Consider the following 19,258-nt stretch of genomic DNA (forward strand, 5'->3'; position numbering starts at 1 on the left):
ACCATCGTCCGATACAGTGGCAGGATGACATCCTTCGTTCTGGTTGTAATACCTTTCTTGATAATACCTAGCATTCTATTCACCTTCTTAGAGGCTGCTGCGCACTGTGCCAACGGCTCCAACGTTTTATCCACCAGTACCCCTAAGACCTTCTCTAGGCTACTTTCACCCATTACCAGCCCTCCCATCGTATAGCCGTCTCCACCTGTCCCCATGAGGAAACCCACCCGTCCCCGTGAAGAATCTCCGTCCCCACCCATTCCCGCGAGGAATCCCATCCGTCCCCGCCTGTCCCTTTAAACTTCAGAAATAGTTATTTCATTTAATTATGCTACTGAATTAAAGGCTTTGGTAGAAACCCATTTACAAATAAGCAAAGAAACTTTATTAATTTGGAAATATTAATTGGGAAGAATACATACTTTGTAAACAGGTTTCTACCAGAGCTTCTAATGTAAATATAAAATATAAATACTCAGCTGATGAGAACCCCCAAGCTGTCAGCTGAGGACTTCCTTTGCAGTTGGCTGGGGGTCCCTTTTGCCATGCTTGACAGGCAGCAATAGCGTCCCTGAGTCACAGATGCTGGCACCTCAGTGGCTCATGGATGTTGCCAGCGACTGCTGTACTTGGTGGAGGGGAGTTCTGGCTATCTCTAGAGGAGATTCTCTGCTGGCGATGCTTGGGGATCCCCACCAGTCACAGCAAGGGTCAGCAAGTACTTCAACACTGTATAAATAAAACCAGAAATGCATTTCCTTTTCTTTTGAACACAATACAAAGACATCTGCTACATACATTTCCCAAAGCTAACATATTTTAGTAAATAAATTCTGTTTTTTTTACCTTTGTTGTCTGGAGACTTATTTTTCCATAAAGTTGGTCCCAGTTTTTTTTTCCGCTTTCCCATCTTTTGTAAATTCTTCTGTTGCTGTCCATTGGTTCCTCCTCCCATGGTCCAGCATTTATCCCTTTTTCATTGCCCACCAGCCCCATGCCCAACATTTCTCCTTCTATCACCCCTCTCCAGCACCATGCCACATCTCTCCCTCCATTCCCTTCACCACTATGTCCAACATTCCTCCGTCTTGCTTCCATTTCAATCTGTCCCACTATTCCCTTTCCACCACAATATTTCTCCCTCTCATCTGTACCTCACTCCTTCCCTATGACCAAAAATTTTCCTTTCTTCCATTCCTGTGTACACAACCATCTCTTTCCCTCCCTCTCTCCCAAGTTCATGCCTTCCCTCCCCAACCTCAGCATCTCTTTCCCTCCCTTTCTCCCAAGTCCATGCCTTCTGTGTCCAAAAATGCATTTCCTCCCCCACCTCAACATCTCTTTCCCTCCCATCTTCCATCTTTCCCAAGTTCATGCCTTGTGTCCAAAAATACACTCCCTCCCCCACCTCAGCATCTCTTTCCCAAGTTCATGCCTTGTTTCCAAAAACACACTCCCTCCTCCACCTCAGCATCTCTTTCCCAAGTTCATGCCTTGTTTCCAAAAACACACTCCCTCCCCCACCTCAGCATCTCTTTCCCAAGTTCATGCCTTGTTTCCAAAAACGTACTCCCTCCCCCACCTCAGCATCTCTTTCCCTCCCTTCCTCCATCCTCTTTCCCAAGTTCATGCCTTGTGTCCAAAACGCACTCCCTCCCCCACCTCTTTCCCTCCCTTCCTCCATCCTCTCTCCCAAGTTCATGCCTTGTGCCAAAAACGCACTCCCTCCTCCTTTTGTGTTCTGCCTCCCAGCCCTCATCTGCAAGCAAAAATGGAGCTCGAGCCGCAAGGCTTGTCTTCTTTTCCCTACCTGCCCTGCCACAGCACACAGCCGACCGGAAGTCTTCCCGATGTCAGCGCTGATGTCGGAGGGAGGGAGGGCTTTGCTTAAGCACTCCCTCCAACTTCAGCACCGATATCGTGGAAGACTACTGGTCGGCTGTGTGCTGCGGCAGGGCAGGTAGGGAAAAGAAGACGAGCCTCGCGGCTCGAGTGCATCGAATCCCGCAGGATCCCTGTGACCCTAGGGGGCGTCCCCATGGTTTCCCCGTGACCCTAGGGGGCGTCCCCATGGGATCCCGGGGATCCCGCGGGATTCCCATCCCCGTTCCCGTGCAGCTCTCTAGTTCCAATACAGGGAAAACTGCTTGAGTACCTGAATAAACCCATGTAAACCGTTCTGAGCTCTCCTGGGAGAACAGTATAGAAAAATGAATGAATAAACAAAGAATGAATAAATAAAGCAAGATTTAAACTAGTGAATAGGCCTTGCCAGATGAAATGAATTACCATCTTGATAACGTGTGCTCTCTATAATTTGGGTTTTATTCCAGGGGACAAATGTACAGGGTTTACCTTAACTTTGTTGGTGTCTCTCCTAAAACAAGGTGACAATTGTGTGTATTTGTTTGGAAAAATGTGTTTTCTTCCTTGTACTGGCCCTTCAGTTGATGTCCAGTACTATATTTGTTGGAATATAGGAAGTTGGAGTCCCCAGGTTCAGCCCAAACATTAGAAGGTGAGCAAGGGATATCGACGCCTCTTGAAAGCTTAGGTTTGAAAAATAATAATCCATGCAAAATGACACCAGCGCAAGGTTTTAAAATTTAATTAAGATTTATTGAGTTATTGTTTCTATTTTTCCATTATGAGATCAAAAGAATCAAGCATAATTGCTTAACAGTTGCGCTAATGGGAGATCGTTAAAGTTGCCAAATGCTGGCCTTCTACTAACGAGCTCATCTTAATAGCTCCAGATTTTCTATTATATACTGTTGGCTCATTATGACATCATCAGTATAACAACCAATAATAATTCACAAAAGAGGTGGTCTTAAAAGTTGGACAAAGAAAAAATTCCTCCACGTTTCAAAGTTAGACAAAGTTTTAGAAAATTATTTTTGATTTCTGAATTAACATTATAACATATTCAAGAGAATCTTGTCACAAGCCCGAGTCCAATGCCGGCCTTGTGCCAGAGAAGAATGAAAGAAAACATCTCCTGAAACTGGTCCGGGCTAATCACTGTGTCCCTGATAGGCAGGAACAAGACCAGAAAGCACAGGCTGTGTTCAGACCTAATGCAGAACACAGCCTGGTGAAATCTGGTAAGGCCCCTTTAAATCCTCCATTTTGTGGAAAGCTGGCTAAGCAGGGGAAAAGGCAAACACAGCTGAAGGAAGTTCAGCCCCGGAGTAGGGCTGGGCGTGGTACAGCAGCTTGGCAGCATTTAGAGAGCTGGCTGACCAAGAGAAAGGGAAGACTGGAGAAGCTCTCATGTGGAAGGAGCCTCCAATTCCTCCAGAGCCACGGGATGTGGAAATGTTGGACTCTGAACCAGTTGAAACAACCTTGGTAAATCCAGAATGTGAAGATATGGATTACAGTGTTTCACCAGAGGTGGGATTGCATGAAGCAATGGAAATCAGTTAGTTTGGAATTGTTTTTTTTTTTGGAATTAAGTTGTGAATATTTCCAATTCTGCTGGGCATGAGGTTTTTGGTAAGCATGCTAGCTAAAGGGATGTATGCTAGTGAAAATGTGTTTGCTTTAATGGGAAGTTTTTTTTTTCTTTTGCCAAGATGGCTGCTATGAAAAGAACCTCAATATTTTCTTTTCATAAGAGGTAAACATCCTGATAGCTGGAACAGGATTTACCCAGCACCTTAGTGAATTGTTTGCAAATGATTTTGCCCTTGATAGCAAGGAGCCGCCTTGATAAATCCGCCTGCCTTATGCCTCTGTGTTTTTGAAAGGGCAGCGCTGCACAGTGCAGTATAACATAATTGTTTGTCAATTTTCAAATAAGACTTTGAGAGAGTCAAGAACTGCCAGAGACTTTGTGATACCTGGGACATTGATAGATGAACTTGGAGAAAGTTATCCAGACCAGGCTGGTTACCTGCATATTATTTTGTTTTCATGTTTATAACCAAGACCGTTTGGAATTCATGTTCTTTTCATATTTTTTTGCTTGGACCTGTTCAGTAGAACAATAAATTTGATTTCTTCATTTTAATTACTTACCTGTCTGAGGCCATTCTGTGTATGCACTTAAGATAAGTTTTGCACAACAGGGACTTCCTCCTTCTTGAGGAAGCACGCTGGAGGAGAATATTGTAAGCGTGGGCCGGTTACCGCGAGCCTTGAGGGCCGGCCACGCTACAATCTACAATTATTAACAGGGTGCTGAGAAGTTCTCAACCTTGGAGGAAAAAAGCTGACAGGCTATGGATTCTGCACACAAACCCTAGCCTGGAGGAGGAGGAGGGGCTGGTCCCCCTCTCCTCCTAAGCTGACAGTCTCACACACAAAGAGCAGGAGTCTCTGACTTAATTACTTCCAGATGTTGCTGTAGGATTTCTTTAGGTTGCAAATATATATATATGTTTTTTTCAACACACAGCCACACATCCACTCCAGTCATATTTGTTCATTCACTCTTTGCTTGGCCAAGCCTCCATTCAATAAATCATAATTTTCATTCAAAACTATATCTAATTCAGTTTGGGACACATTATCTTTCTTTACCAGTCTAAAGCAAGCACATGTGGTATTAATTAACACCACGATGCTGAGAACAAAGACCTGGAAACACAAAATGGATTCCTCTGGTTTCCTTTATGATTTCCTCCATGATCTAGCCTAATAGCAAAGTACATAAACAGATATTATTATGCTTTCCCTTATATTAATCTGTAGTGTGTTGTTCTGGCTTTATCTACATTTATTTAGATTTTTTATTCACCAGTTTGTTGTACGATTCTATTGGGCATGTCCCTAACTGACACAGATGTTTGTATCTAACTAGAATTACCCAGAATCATATGAAAAACAGGCGCTTTTGTAGAAAAACTCCACAAAAATACTGCATCCATTCCATTACCGTCCCATAAACATCACCCCCTGCTGGCCACGAGCCACTACTCCTCAAAGGGTCGTCTAATTTAAAGACCATCTACTGACTTGACCTCTCTGGTTAATGGTTTAACTTGGTATACAGTGTGGTTTAAATGTGTTTGGTTTCTATCCAGGGAGCAAATTTGAATGAAGACCTTGAAGGTGTCTCTTCTAAAACAGAGTGACAAGGAATGTGTTAAATTAGTCTAATAGTACATTCTACGGGTGTCTAACCTAACACAGGGGACACAGCGTCTGTGAAATTACAGCAGAGAGTGTATTTTGTCTCAGTAATTCAAAAAGGACAAGTTTCCCATCTTCCAAAAATTGGCCTAGTACTTTTAGACCTTTCTTTCCCCTCGTACCAAGTGATCTATTTTATTATAGACAAATTGAAAGTTTTATTAGGAAAGTGGCTGCACAACAGTCGGATCTAGAGAAGGCAATGATAAGAGAGAGTGGGAGAGGAAGCAATACTAGATTATATAGTGCACAATTGGGGCATCTTCATCGTCCTTTGAAATATAGACGTCGCTGGGAAAAGATTAGTGGTAAAACTTTTTCTGATAAGGAATGGTTTAAAATATTGCATTCTCTTTTATATGGCACTATAGCCAGCAATATGATAGAAAATGGATATAAGATGGGTCGTTTTTTTGGTATTGTACACCAGCACGATTGCGAGCTATGTATGGGAATGGATCGAATAAATGTTGGAGAGGATGTACAGAAGTAGGCACTTTTGTATAGTGCCACCAAATATGTTCAAAAGCACAGATTTATTGGGATAAAGTCATTACCTTCATTGAGGAAGTACTAGGCATTGCGATCCCTAAGACCATGTAATGTTGTTTGTTGAATAAAGGACCAGAGGCCCTGCCTTTGAAGTATCAGAAATGGATACAGTTGATAATGACAGCAGGGAGACTTGTTCTGGCATCTGCTTGGAAACAACCAGAATTACCAGGGCCGAGATTATTGGCTAAAATACAATATATACAGCAGATGTCCAAATTAACCACTCTTCGGATAAATCAGCTACAGAATTATTATACCATTTGGAGTCCATATGAAAATTGGATTACTTCCCAAAATTGTGATTTATAAATCTGTGCTTACCCTATACATATCTCCTGAACACATCCTTCCACAGGGATTGGGGGGAAGAAGGGAAGGTGGGATGGGAGGATTGAGAAAAATTAGACATTATAGATGTAGGGATGGGACACAGGAAACACACATACGCAGGCTAAGAGTCGGGGCGGAGGCGCTGCCATGGCAAGCTCCGAGCTCCTTTTATTATGCTTCTATGCTAATGACATCATAGTAACTCCCTCGATTACATGTCTAATGATTGGTGGATACAAAGGTACATGCTTTTACCTCGTGTCACCCTTAACTCTGCATGTAGGCAATGCCTGATTAACACGTGGTCAATGTCTGTTTCTGCACGTATGCAATGCCTGTCAGCTGATGTCCTTTCCAAATAAGGACTGCTTAAATAAGATAAGATAAGGGTTAATTTGTGACAAGGAAGGGGGAGAGGGAACGATTCAGGATTCTTTCACAGGGCTTAGAAATCAGTGTGCTAACCTCGTTTTGTTTCAGAACTGCATCCCTTCATTTCCCCTTTACTATTTTTAAGGGTTTTATAGAGGTAAGGCAAATCTGCTTGGGATAATTTGCGATGTCGACCATGACGTGGCCTTATGCATATGGTAAACAAAGAAAGCAGGCATTGAATAAAACAACAGAGAGTAATCTAAAGACCTATTCTAATGAGTAGATACTGCAAAAGGACTGGAACCACTGGCCAGCTGGTAACCCAGACCATAGAGCAGGGGTGCCCAACGCGTCGATTGCGATCGACCAGTAGCTCGGGAAGGCAACGCGAGTCGATCGCGGAGCCCATCCCGGGCTCTGTGATAGACTCGTGTTGCCGTCCTGATCTACGGGCCGATCAGCCTTTCTCTCCAGTGTTCTCCCTAGGGCCTTTTAGCTGGGCAGTCCGCCCAGGTGTCATCTGCCGCTGCTGAACATTAAACCCCCCCCAAAAAAACCGGCTTGGAGATTTCAGCACGTAGCAACTTATGCTCCGGGCTCTAACGTGTGCGTGCCGGCTTCTCTTCTCTTCCCTCCGAAACCGGAAGTTATGTCGGGGGGGGGGGGGAGAAGGGAAGCCGGCACGCACATGTTGAGAGCCCTGAAGCAAGCGTTCGCTACGGGCTAATGCGGGAGATAGGTTAGTGAAGCATTTGTTCTTCTTCCTGCTGGGTCCTGCCTACTTTCTGTTTCCGCGAAGGCAGGACCCGGCAGCATTTCCCCCAATAGGTTGATCACGATCTTGGGCTGATCAGCCTTCCTCTTCCCGACGGCAGAATTGACGTCGGGGAGAGGAATGCTGGTTGGCCGAAGCAGGGAGAGCTTGGGGCCTGTTATTGGTGGCGTTTGGGTCCTGGTCCCTGATGGTAATGGCAGTGGCAGTGGCTTGGGGGAGGGCAGGGAGAAAGAAAGAAAAAGGGCAGGCAGGGATACAGAAGAAAAGAAGAGAAACAGAAAAAATGAAAGGGAGGCAGAGAGAAAGAAAGGGCAGGGAAGAGGAAGGAAAAGTTGGGGGGAAGGAATGAGGTGTGGAGGAGAGGAAGCATACAGGCTAAAAGAAGGGAAGAAAGATTGTATGCACAGTCAGAAGAAGAAAGTGCAACCAGAGACTCATGAAATCACCAGACAAGGTAGGGAAAATGATTTTATTTTAAATTTAGTGATCAAAATGTGTCTGAATTTATATCTGCTGTCTATATTTTACACTAAGGTCCCCTTTTACTAAACCGCAATAGAGGTTTTTAGCGCAGGGAGCCTATGAGTGTCGAGAGCAGCGCTGGGCATTCAGCGCAGCTCCCTGCGCTAAAAACTGCTATTCTGGTTTAATAAAAAGGGAGGGGGTATATTTGTCTATTTTTGTATGGTTGTTACTGAGGTGACAGTGCATAGAGTCATCTGCTTTGACCAACTCTTTGAAAAACCCTGGAATAGGAATGATAATTAACATTTTCTATGCGTACAGTGTGCTTTGTGTTTTTTTTTTTTAATTTTATTGTTGGTAGATCATTTTGACTTGGTCATTTAAAAAGTAGCTCGCAAGCCCAAAAAGTGTGGGCACCCCTGCCATAGAGCATTCCACCCCTGTGGTAAGATATCTTGACGAGTGCATGTGAGTATGATTAATGTTTTTTAGCTAATGCACATGCCAATCGAGCTAAAGTTAGGAGCATTAACATATGAAATATTTACAAAATGCGAACAGTTCCACAAAGCTAGTCCACTGTTAATGCAATTTCTAGTACAATTTTGTACCCTAGCACATGACAGATTTTTTTGATATGCTACAAGGGGGGAATAAATGGTCATGGCATCCCAGGGTAATTTTCAGGCTACTTTTCCCCATGATGTAAACATGGTATATGATACTTCATCTTCAGTCATAAAATTTGTTAGTTGGGAAATATCTCCTATTCCCCCTGGCGCTTTACATACTGGAATTAAACAAGAACCTAGCAAAGTGCTCTGCTTTAAGCAGAAGTTGTCATTTCCTGAGATATCAGCTATTTTTTTTCCAAATGTTATATTGCATGCTTTGCTCCCATGATTCCCCAGCAGAAGGTAAAGGAAGACTAAGAAAAGTTAACAAACAAATAACAATCATTAAATAATTATAAGTTAATTGTGCAAAAATAGCAGCAGTAAAATTTTCGGGAGTCATGTCCTTGTCATTTTGTTTCAATGTGAGAATGGCTTGGTCACTTAAGCTTTTAATGTGTCCCCGAGTCACAGGATCAGTCTTAGAATAACATTTTCTTTTCCGGTCGTCTTGCTGTGGTATGGGAATTTGTTGTGGTCTCCATAAGATGAAGTCGAATTCTGGAATGGGGTTCTGCAATTGTTGATGCCAGGATATTCCCTTCTGCTTCTGTAGTTTCGGAGAAAGTAACAGGCTGCGTGTCAGCAGCTTCTTCTGTAGTTTCGGAGATAGGAACAGGCTGCGGGTCAGCGGCTGCGCGTGCCGGTCGGACGTGTCTGCTCGGCACCCAAACCGGACCTGTAGGAGTTGAAACAGCGGCATAGCCCCTCCCCCAAGTTATTAAGGGAGCAGGTCCATGCCAGACAGGATTAGGAGACAGTTTATATTTAACCAAAGGTTGTGGTAATGGAACTGCCTTTTGATAATGTGCAGAATACTCTGAAAAAATAGTTCAAATGGTTAATAGTGAACAAAACAATGGATAAAAGACATTTGAAACTGTCTCAAATTAGGAACGGCATATTTCACTGGTTTCTGTTTTAATAAATATGATTTTAATGTACGATTTGCTTGTTCTACAATGGCTTGTCCTGTAGAATTATAAGGCAAACCGTGAATCAGCTGGATATCCCATTGCAAGCCAAACTCAGAAAAAGCATTGGAAGAATATGCAGAACCATTATCTGTTTTTAAAGTTTTTGGCTTTCCCATAACAGCAACGCATTGTAACATATGTTTAATTACTTGATTCGTTGTTTCTCCCGTTTGTGGCGTCACCCACAGATAGCCAGAATAGGTGTCAATAGTAACGTGTAAATATTTCCATTTCCCAAAAGGGGATATTGTGTGTCATCCATTTGCCATACTTGATTTACTGCAAGTCCCCTGGGGTTTACCCCGTACTCAGCAGCCGAATGAAGCTGTAAGCATTGTGGGCAAGATTGAACTAGAGTTGTAGCTTGAGTTAAGGGAATCTTAAACATTTTTACCAGGGCTTTAGCATTTTGGTGGAAGAATGCATGACTATCTATGGGGGTAGCAAATTGTGCATAGACTTTCTTGTTTGCAGCATCTGCGATATTATTTCCTGTAGAAATGACTCCAGGAAGATTTTGATGGCTACGAATATGAAACATGCTAAGAGAGTGTTTGGCAGTTCTTTTTCACCCAAAGGGTCGTGGACACTTGGAATGCGCTACCGGAGGAAGTGATCAGGCAGATTACGGTACAGGGATTCAAGCAGGGATTGGATGGATTCCTGAGGGATAGAGGGATCGTGGGGTACTGAGTAAACCAACCTGGTCGTGCATGTGTAAGACCGGAGGGCTAGGACTTCGATAGGAGGGCAGAACTTAAATGGGAAACCAAGGTGGCAGGGGAGCCCCTTCTGATGATTCAGACAGGCCTTGACCTGTTTTTGGCCACCGCGGGAGCGGACTGCTGGGCAGGATGGACCTGTGGTCTGACCCGGCAGAGGCACTGCTTATGTTCTTATGTGTCGACAATAACGAGCGTAATTCAAGAAACAATGACAGCAAGTTGTCATCAATTGATAGGGTGACGTAGGCACCAGGAAGCTGGTAAATTAAATTACGAACGTACAGACTGTCTGTGATCAGGTTCAGTGGACAATGGGAAAAGGTTTGGAGTGCAAGAATAACAGCGGCTACTTCTGATCGTTGAGCGGGTTGTTGTGGGGGAGTGAATAAGACCCGAGAAGTATTTTCTTGGGTCCAGTGCACGACTCCACATGTCTTGCTGCAATCTGTATAGACCAGGGGTGTCAAAGTCCCTCCTCGAGGGCCATAATCCAGTCGGGTTTTCAGGATTTCTCCAATGAATATGCATTGAAAGCAGTGCATGCACATAGATCTCATGCATATTCATTGGGGAAATCCTGAAAACCCGACTGGATTCCGGCCCTCGAGGACCGACTTTGACACCTGTGGTATAGACAGTAAGAGCGTAAATTATAGGTGTTAAGCTTAGTGCAGAATGAAAATCCAAAACGCCTTCTGCAACTAGAATTAATCGTTTATCTTTAGGATAATGATGACAAATATGACTGATGTAATTTGTTAAGGCAATTTGCAATTCATCATTATATTTAATTTGCAATTCGTCATTATATTTAAAAAGAAAGTCCCATTGATCTTGTGAAATGGGAACGGTGATAGATACCAAGTCCAATCCCATAATGTTTAAGGCTCTATTTCTTGCCTTACAAATTAGCAAACTATACATATATTGAGGAGAGCTTATATTCTTAGGGGGCGTATATGGTAAAAAGATCCAATCCACTATATATAAACGATCATCTGGGGTTAGTTGGCCTAAAACCGCATTAGGTTGGTGTTTCTGCGGAAGGATTAATAAGGAAAGAGCTATATTATCCTGAATCCTATCAACCCATTGTGTTAATAAATGCTGGTTAATAATCGCTATCATTTTTTGATTGGTGTTATATATAGATCAAATCTGCCTTTAGTCAAAAGATGAAATAAGGGGCTGAGAAGATTAGTAGGTATATTAAAATAGGGGCGTACCCAAATAAGAGTGCCCGATCAATGAGGAGTCTATTAATTCTTGTAATTCAAGGGGCATGTTATTTAGTCTCGGTTTGTACCGGGGAAAGAGACCTGCCCGATGGGAAGTTTCCCGAAGGGTTGTGTCTCGCTGTTTCTGAGCGATATTGGTTAGCTCAATGATATCCCTTCTTACATTTTGGACAAATACTACCGTCTCCTACCCACCCTGGTGCTGTAGTGTAAACAAAATAAACAAATAAAAAAGACTTTTCCTCTCTCTTTTACGTCCTAGTTCACGTTCATAGTCTAACACCAGCTCTGGCAGGATACACATTTCAAATCTGACATATTGTAGTGTAAATCATGTTTTATTGTTGTACAACCAGCCAACAAATACAACAAAGCAGGAGCACATCAAGATCGAAATGCACCAATTAGTACAACAATAAGCAATTTGCAATTATACTCCGTCAGCTGCCGCCCCATATAAGTATTCAACCCCTACCCGACCCACCCCCAAAAAGAGCCCCACCCACACCTCAAACCTCACTTCCCCAAAGAACAAAACACAAACCCAATGATCACTGAGCTAGGTGTGTTATTATGCCGCTCAGCAAATGTCAAACAGAAATGGCCCCAACCCCCCCCGAAAACACCCCCATCCATCCTTCTCAAATTACGAGCAGCACACACCACCACAGCCATACCAGTCAGCCACATACATCTCAAATGTACATACTGTAATCACAAAATAGAAAATAAAATTATTTTTTCTACATTTTGTTGTCTGGTCATTATTCAAATCATGTTGGTCCCAGACTCTGGTTGACTTCTGATAACTCACTTGCCAGGGTCTCCTGCCCATTTGTCGTTTCCTTCTTTCTCCATGCTAACCATCCATCTTCCATCTCTGTCCACCCCTTCTGTTTCCCTTCTCTCCCCTGGAGGTCTGGCATCTTTCCTTTTTTTCTTCTCCATCCCCACAGCTGCAGCGATGGACCCCACCATCTCCAGATCCACCATAAGAACATAAGCAGTGCCTCTGCTGGGTCAAATCAGAGGTCCATCATGCCCAGCAGTCTGCTCATGCGGCAGCCCATCAGGTCCAGGACCTGTATAGTAACCCTCTATCTATACCCTTCTATCCCCTTTTCCTTCAGAAAATTGTCCAATCCCTTCTTGAACTCCAATACCGTACCATGTCCTATCGTGCCCTCTGGAAGTGCATTCCAGGTGTCCACCACCTGTTGGATTAAGAAGAACTTCCTAGCTTTGGTTCTGAATCTGTCCCCTTTTAATTTTTCCGAATGCCCTCTCGTTCTTGTAGTTTGAAGAATCTGTCCCTCTCCACTTTCTCTATACCCTTCATGATCTTATAAGTCTCTATCATATCCCCCATCTCTTCTTTTCTCAACTACCCTTTTTCTCAACTTCCTAGCATCTCTCCCTCCTTCCCCACCACCCCATCTCACCATTTCTCTTCCCAACTATCCTCTTTCCAAGTATCTCCCTATCCCCTCCTCCACACCATCCCTTATGTTCAACTTCTCTTTCTTTCTGTTTCTTTCCTTCCTCCATCCCATTGTCCACCATCTCTCTCCCTCTCCTGTTTTTAGACCCATTATTTTTTCCCCCTTACCCTCAGTTCGGCATATGCACGTCTCTTTGGACCCCTCCTCCCTCTTTCCATGTACTTCTACACCAGGGCCCGCGCCCTCCCTCAAAGGCCTGCATGTTTTCCCCTGTCTTTCTAGCGTCCTCCAGCTTCCCGGTCTCACCTTCAAAGCAGCCTGCAGAGGATCGCCGGTCGTCTATAGCAATTCTAGCAGGCTGCTGTCGGCCTCCGCAGCACATTTCCTTTGCCGCAGTCCCGCCCCTCCTCTGACATATGGGACCGTGGCAGAGGCAGCGTGTTGCGGAGGCTACAGCAGCCTGCTAGGATCGCTACAGCTGACCAGCGATCCACTGCAGGCTGCTTTGAAGGTGAGACTGGGAAGCCGGGAGAGAGATGGTGGACAATGAGATGGAGGGAGGGACGGAACAGGGTATCTCAGGGTCCAAATGTAATTACCCTGCGGGCCAAATTTGGCACCCCTGTTCTAATAAAAAGAATTAACATGCCTCAGTTAAATATTTTACCCTGCTTTGAAAATGCAAGTGAATCCAACTGAAACCCAAAAACCTTTGGGAAAATAAACCTTACCGATAAGGTATAGGGTTACCCGATATCCAGATTTTCCCGGACATGTCCTTTTGAGGACATGTCCGGGGGTCCAGACGTTTTTTTAAATCCCAGCATTTTGAACAGCCTCCCTCAAAATTTGCTGTCGGACAGGAGGGCAACATGATGATGTCACGCACACACATGCCCGGATGCCCAACCAGAGCAGGCGGCTGGGGTGGGAATGGGTGGGCCTGGGGTGCGGCTCCAAGGGTCAGGATTTTTGAACTGAAAATCTGGTAACCCCAGTCACTGTTGAAGCTGGATATGTTTAGCCTATGATAGCAAATATTTAAATTCCCAATCATGGACAGTTGTAACAACTTGTGCAACAATCAAGATGGCTCCTTTGCCATGAAGGTTGACTTTTAAGGCGGGAGAGTGTTGGCTGAACCCTTCATTGGTTGGGCCAAGGGCTGGGTCTGGGCTTTCAGGGGGTTCCCTGAGCCAGAGGAGAGGGAGAGACACTTCACTGGCCCAGAGCAGGATTAGGCTTTGCTCAGCCCCAGGAGCCCAAGTTGAAGGAATGGGAAGGAGGAGCCAGTGACGTCACAAGGGAAAGGGCGGAGCTTCACAACGAAGGCTGAGAGACGCTCTTTGCTTTTGTCTCTGCCCCTTTTAGTGCTGATTGGTCAGAATGGTCCATGGGGCGGGAAGAGGAGTAGAAGGGTCCGCCCCCTAGCACGGATAAGGGAGAAAGGAGGAGGAGTTGTCAGCTTCATCCGCTGCTGATTGGTCAGAATTTCCCCGGGGGAGAGAAGAGGAGGAGATTGAGCTTCGTCCTAGCTCAGGAGCCAGCGCTGAGCCCGAAAGAGATTCGGAGACGTCACAAGGGAGAGGGCGGAGCTTCACGCCGAAGTGTGCTGAATGTTCCCTGGGGCGGGAACGGTCCTTCCCCTAGCACGAGAAGGCAGGAAGGAGGAGGAGTTTAGAATTTCTCTGGGAGCAGGAAAAGGTGACGGCCTGAGCAAAGAGTCTTTGTGGCCGGAAGGAAAGCGAGCCGTCCATTTGTGCTCTTCTCTCTCCTCCCAGCCCCAAGAGGGAAATGGCTGCAGGAGCTTCTGCTCAGGTAGGAGCTCCCCCTCCCCCACTTTTCCTGGCAGGGGGAGGGGCAAGATGGGGGGAGGGGACTTGGAATGCCACCAAGGGGGCAATGGAGGATTAAGGGACCACCAGGTCTACAATAATGGCTGAAGGGGAAAAGGGAGAAGAAAGAAAGAGAGGATGGATGAATTTGTCAATGCTTTTGTCCTCCCTTCAAAGGGGCCACTCCTCACCTGCATTCTCAACCCAGTAGGTTATTACATTTGACTTCCTAAGTTCCACTATAGGTCACTTGGCCTCCCCTTGCAGTTGCACACTAAGTAACATACAGGCACCAGGTCTACAATGATGGTGATGCAGAAGGCGCTGAGGGTGTTCCTGGTTTGTCTTTCAGATGCAGCTGAAGTTTGAGGACGTGGCTGTCTCTTTCTCCCAGGAGGAGTGGGAATATTTAGATGAAGGGCAGAAGGAGCTTTACAGGGAGGTGATGAAGGAGAATTATGAGACTCTGATCTCCCTAGGTAAGGACTAAAATAGTCAACTAATACGAGACATTTTTCTGCTCTTCCTTTGCTCCAGACTCTTCTAAGTGTGATCTGGATCTCTCTGTTCTAACCTCTATCTTAAGCTGACAGCGTGAGGGCTCATAAGATTATCATGTGTGTCCTACAAGTTTTTTCTCTTTGAAATCAGAGGTAGATTATTCTCTTTTTCTTGAAGAAGAGCTAAAATGCAGGGTCAGAGTAGCCCAAATGGTCAGAACCTGGCTGCAGAAGATTACATTGTACAGTTGTGGTGGGCAGTCTTGTAATGAGAGATGATTTTCTTTCATTAGCAGTTTTTCAAAGCAACTACATTGCGCGGTTGCGGTTGCCGTTAGACCACAACGGTAATGTTTTGAAATAAGAATTTGATGAGGGGCAACGCTGGTTATTACCCCCTGAGGAAGATCTGCTTTGGACAGATTGAAACGCCTGTTTCTCCTGTCAGAAAGGCGTTGGGAGTTGTACATTCTCAACCAGCACTGGTTCATGGGTTACACCATTTGAGATAAGTGTTGCTTTCCCTCTTCACATATGATTTGAGGGTTTATATTTACCACTTTCATGATTAGTGGTTTTTTGATTTTTTTTTTCATTATTACACAATATATTTCAATGATACAGCTCATGAAGCGCTCACCTGCAGATGTAGTTCTATAGTTCTTTACACAAAATAGGTGAGGCATGTAGGATGGGACAGGCGTAGGTGATTAAAATTTGGAGTCAGGATGTGGACCTGAAATAATACGGCAATTATAAGAGGTCCTATGATCTGATCACCCAGAATTATGATACGCCTGTCTCTTACCACAAGTAAATCTACTGTTTAGGAAAAGATAGTAGCATATTTTGTTCTATGTGGGAACAAATAATATTGAAGATAGACACACTCAAGTTAGCCTGTGGTAGGCCTTTTTATATATTCTTCAAGTCTTTTGGAAACATCCATATTAGACCCAATTTGCTGTATGCCATATATCATTCTGGGTAGGATGATTATACAATAAGGAAGTCCTCTTCTTCTTGGTTTGCATATTTTTCTTTGAACAAAAGGGAAGTATAACTGAGTTTTTATGTTTATTCCTGGAAACAGGCTCTGTAAGGATAAGTCCTGATCTGTTATCGTGGATTAAACAAGAGGGAGAGACACATATCCAGGATCCCCAGGAGTCAGGAGAGAGAGAAGTTAGACATTCAGACACGGGTGAGTAACAGATACTCTACAGAATGATATGGGCTATAGTAATAACTACAATACAGAGTAAGAGGAGGTATTTCAGTGTACTGGTGAGCAATAACTACTCTGCAGTATAAGGAGGTCTTAGAGTACAGCTGATTAATAATACCTATAGAGAGTAAACAAATGACTTATCTGTACGGAGAGCAGTATATAATGATGTCATTTAATGGAGCCCAGAATTGGAAAAAGTTTAGAAAGCCACAGAAGTTTCTAGAGCTTTCATGAGCTGCAGACCTTGAATCTCTAATTCTTCCCATTCTGTGTCTTCACGGTTGAGCACCTCAGTCCTATCTTTTGCTTAACAGAGAACCAGCTCCCAAGGAAGGAGAGTTGGGCTTGTGAAAAATGATATCCTACTGAACAGGCAGAATACATGTTCCAGTGCGAGATATTCTAGACATGTGGGTTGTATCCCAATGGCTGTGCTCCACCTCTAAGAACATAAGTTTGCGCAGAATTCTCCAGGGACGCATAATTACCTGAAGTTGGCACAGAATTTAGTATCGGGCTGCACTCCCTCTCTGAATCACTACCAGCAACTTCGAGCAGCCTATGTGTACTCTGCAGGCTTCCTTCTTCCTCGGTCCCATCTTCAATAATGTTACTTCCTCTTTCTTTGGTGGAACTGCAGTAGAGAAAAACCTGCAGAACTGGTGGGAGGCTGCTATTGAGTGGAATTTGCATCGCTGTGGTAGTGGACAATGGGGAGAAAGTGAGAGATGTTGGTTGGTGGGGGGTGGATGAGAGATGCTGGCTGGGGAGAAAGATAGCATGAGATGCTGGCTGTGGGTGTTCAGGGGTAGAGAGGGAAATTTTGGCATGAGAGGAGATAAGGGAGAGAGGCTGGTTGAGAGGTGGAAGATTCTGCACGAGAGGCACAGAAACATAGAGAAGAGCTCCTAGATGGGAACTGATCATAGAGACAGGGACACTGAAGCAATGCTGGGCAGAAAGAGGGACAGACATGGAGAAGAATGCTTGATAGGGAGAGAAAATTAAGACAGGGGCATAGAAGGACTGGTAGACATTGCTTGAAAAGGGGTGATTCTGACAGAGGGATGATGGATGCAGGGGAATGGAGAGGGACATAGAGGGCAGAAGCTCAGGATAGAGACAGGAGGGATAGATGCTGAACAGGACACATAGAGACAAAATGTAAAATGGACAGACGATCCTAGGAAGAAGAAAAGCAGAAAAGGGACTCTGGGACCTAAGAGAATGGAGAAATAATCTGCTCAGACAACAAAAGATAGAAAAAAGGTTTTTTAAATTCTGAATTTATTGAAATATGTCAGCTTTCAGATATGTTTTTTGACAATATAAAGGCAAAATGAAGTACTATGAAAACAAATCAACCAAACTTCACTAAGGCGTGCTTCTAGAAGAAAGTAACTAAGTGAGAAAAACTTGAAGAACCCTTGTTTTCTGTAGTAGAATTTAATAAAAATACAGAATTGTACTGAAATTCTGGATAATTAGTAAAAATATGGTTAAATGTCAAACTTGCAGAATTTTGAAATGTTTTGTTCAGAATTCCACCAGGAGTAATCAGTAGTTCAGAAGTATTTTGGGGAATTATGGCCTTTGACAAGTCTTTGGTTCATGGTCTTGTCTTGAGTTGACTTGATTATTGAAGCTCCTTCTTTGTTGAGCTATCCAAATATACGATTAACTGCCTCCAAAACATTCAAAATACAGCTATTAAAACTTTTATGGGAGACTGCCATGTTTCTCCACTCCTGAAGGTGAAAGGTCACTTTGGGCAGCCACAAAACATAGAGACTTGAAGAAAGCACAGATGTTTGTTAGAATGCGTATGCGACTCCTGAGCTCCAAGCTGGCTTCAGAAGTCCCAAAAACAGAGATATTTATACATTCTTCTGGCTATACAACTGAATTCTAGAAAAAACTTTTCAAGTGTTACTTTTCTTAACAATCATTGGTGCTAAGCTCACACTAGCACAGTGGTCTCAAACTCAAATCCTTTGCGGGGCCACATTTTGGATTTGTAGGTACTTGGAGGGCCGCAGAAAAAAATAGTTAATGTCTTATTAAAGAAATGACAATTTTGCATGAGGTTACTCTTTGTAGTTTATAAAACTTTCCTTTAACAGTTAAAAGGAAAGTTATATAAACTATAAAGAGTTTTACCTTATGCAAAATTGTCATTTCTTTAATAAGACATTAACTATTTTTTCTGCAGCACTCACATTTAAAGTTTAATATCTTTTCTTTCTCAAAACTGGCACATTTCAATCACTAAATTGAAAATAAAATCATTTTCCTACCTTTGTTTGGTAATTTCATCAGTCTCTGGTTGCACTTTATTCTTCTGACTGTGCATCCAATATTTCTTCCCTTCTTTCAGCCTCCTGTATGCTTCCTCTCCTCCAGACCTCATTCCCACCCCCAACTTTTTCTTTCTTTCTCTGTCTGTCTTTCTCTGATTCCGTGTCCCATTTTTTGCTTTGTTTCTGGCTCCCTGTCCCCCCCTTCTTTCTTTCTTACTTCCTGCCCTCCCCCATGCCACCGCCGCCGGGGAATAGGCTGCTGCAGCTGCCGCCATCAGGAACAGGCCGAGATCTCCACGCTTCTCTTCTCCACGGGGCCGACCAACTCTCACTGCCCAACGTCAATTCTAACGTCGGAAAGGATGTTCCAGGCAGCCAGGCAGCAATTGGCTAGCCAGAACGTCCTCTCGACATCAGAATTGACGTCGGGCGGCGAGAGAAGTAGGGAGATCAAAGAGCACGGTGCCGGCCTGTTCCCCGATGGCAGCGGTGAGAAGGGAAGGGAAGCAGGTTGGGCACCACTGCTCTAGACGAGCCGCACTCTAGGGAAAACAGTGGAGGGTGGCCAGCTGTGCGGACCGCCTCCCCCTTGGTACGCCACTGGAGCAGCAGCGTGTCTGGCCGGCTTGTTCCGTTCAAAGCCGCGGGTGGCGGCTCCTTGAGAGATCCGCGCCTGCGTCTGAAGCCTCTCTGA

At 44.2% G+C, this 19,258-nt stretch overlaps 1 protein-coding gene across 12 annotated transcripts in view; it reads left to right on the forward strand.

Annotated features, from left to right (window-relative positions):
* The window catches only part of LOC117355233 (zinc finger protein 271-like), a 906,970-nt gene that overhangs the window by 414,575 nt on the left and 473,137 nt on the right, over positions 1-19,258 (forward strand). The window contains exons 1-3 of one of the 12 annotated variants that reach the window (XM_033933512.1): positions 14,197-14,516; positions 14,886-15,012; positions 16,127-16,237. The exons of 9 other annotated variants lie outside the window; for them this stretch is intronic. In XM_033933512.1, the coding sequence (XP_033789403.1) occupies positions 14,493-14,516; positions 14,886-15,012; positions 16,127-16,237 (262 nt within the window). In that variant the 5' untranslated portion in view covers positions 14,197-14,492. Of the gene's footprint in view, positions 1-14,196; positions 14,517-14,602; positions 14,741-14,885; positions 15,013-16,126; positions 16,238-19,258 lie in introns of those variants that run through there. 2 more of the 12 variants (XM_033933502.1, XM_033933510.1) reach the window with 2 other exon arrangements.

The sequence above is a fragment of the Geotrypetes seraphini genome, chromosome 2 (genome assembly GCF_902459505.1).
Source record: "Geotrypetes seraphini chromosome 2, aGeoSer1.1, whole genome shotgun sequence".
NCBI classification, from domain to species: Eukaryota; Metazoa; Chordata; class Amphibia; order Gymnophiona; family Dermophiidae; genus Geotrypetes; species Geotrypetes seraphini.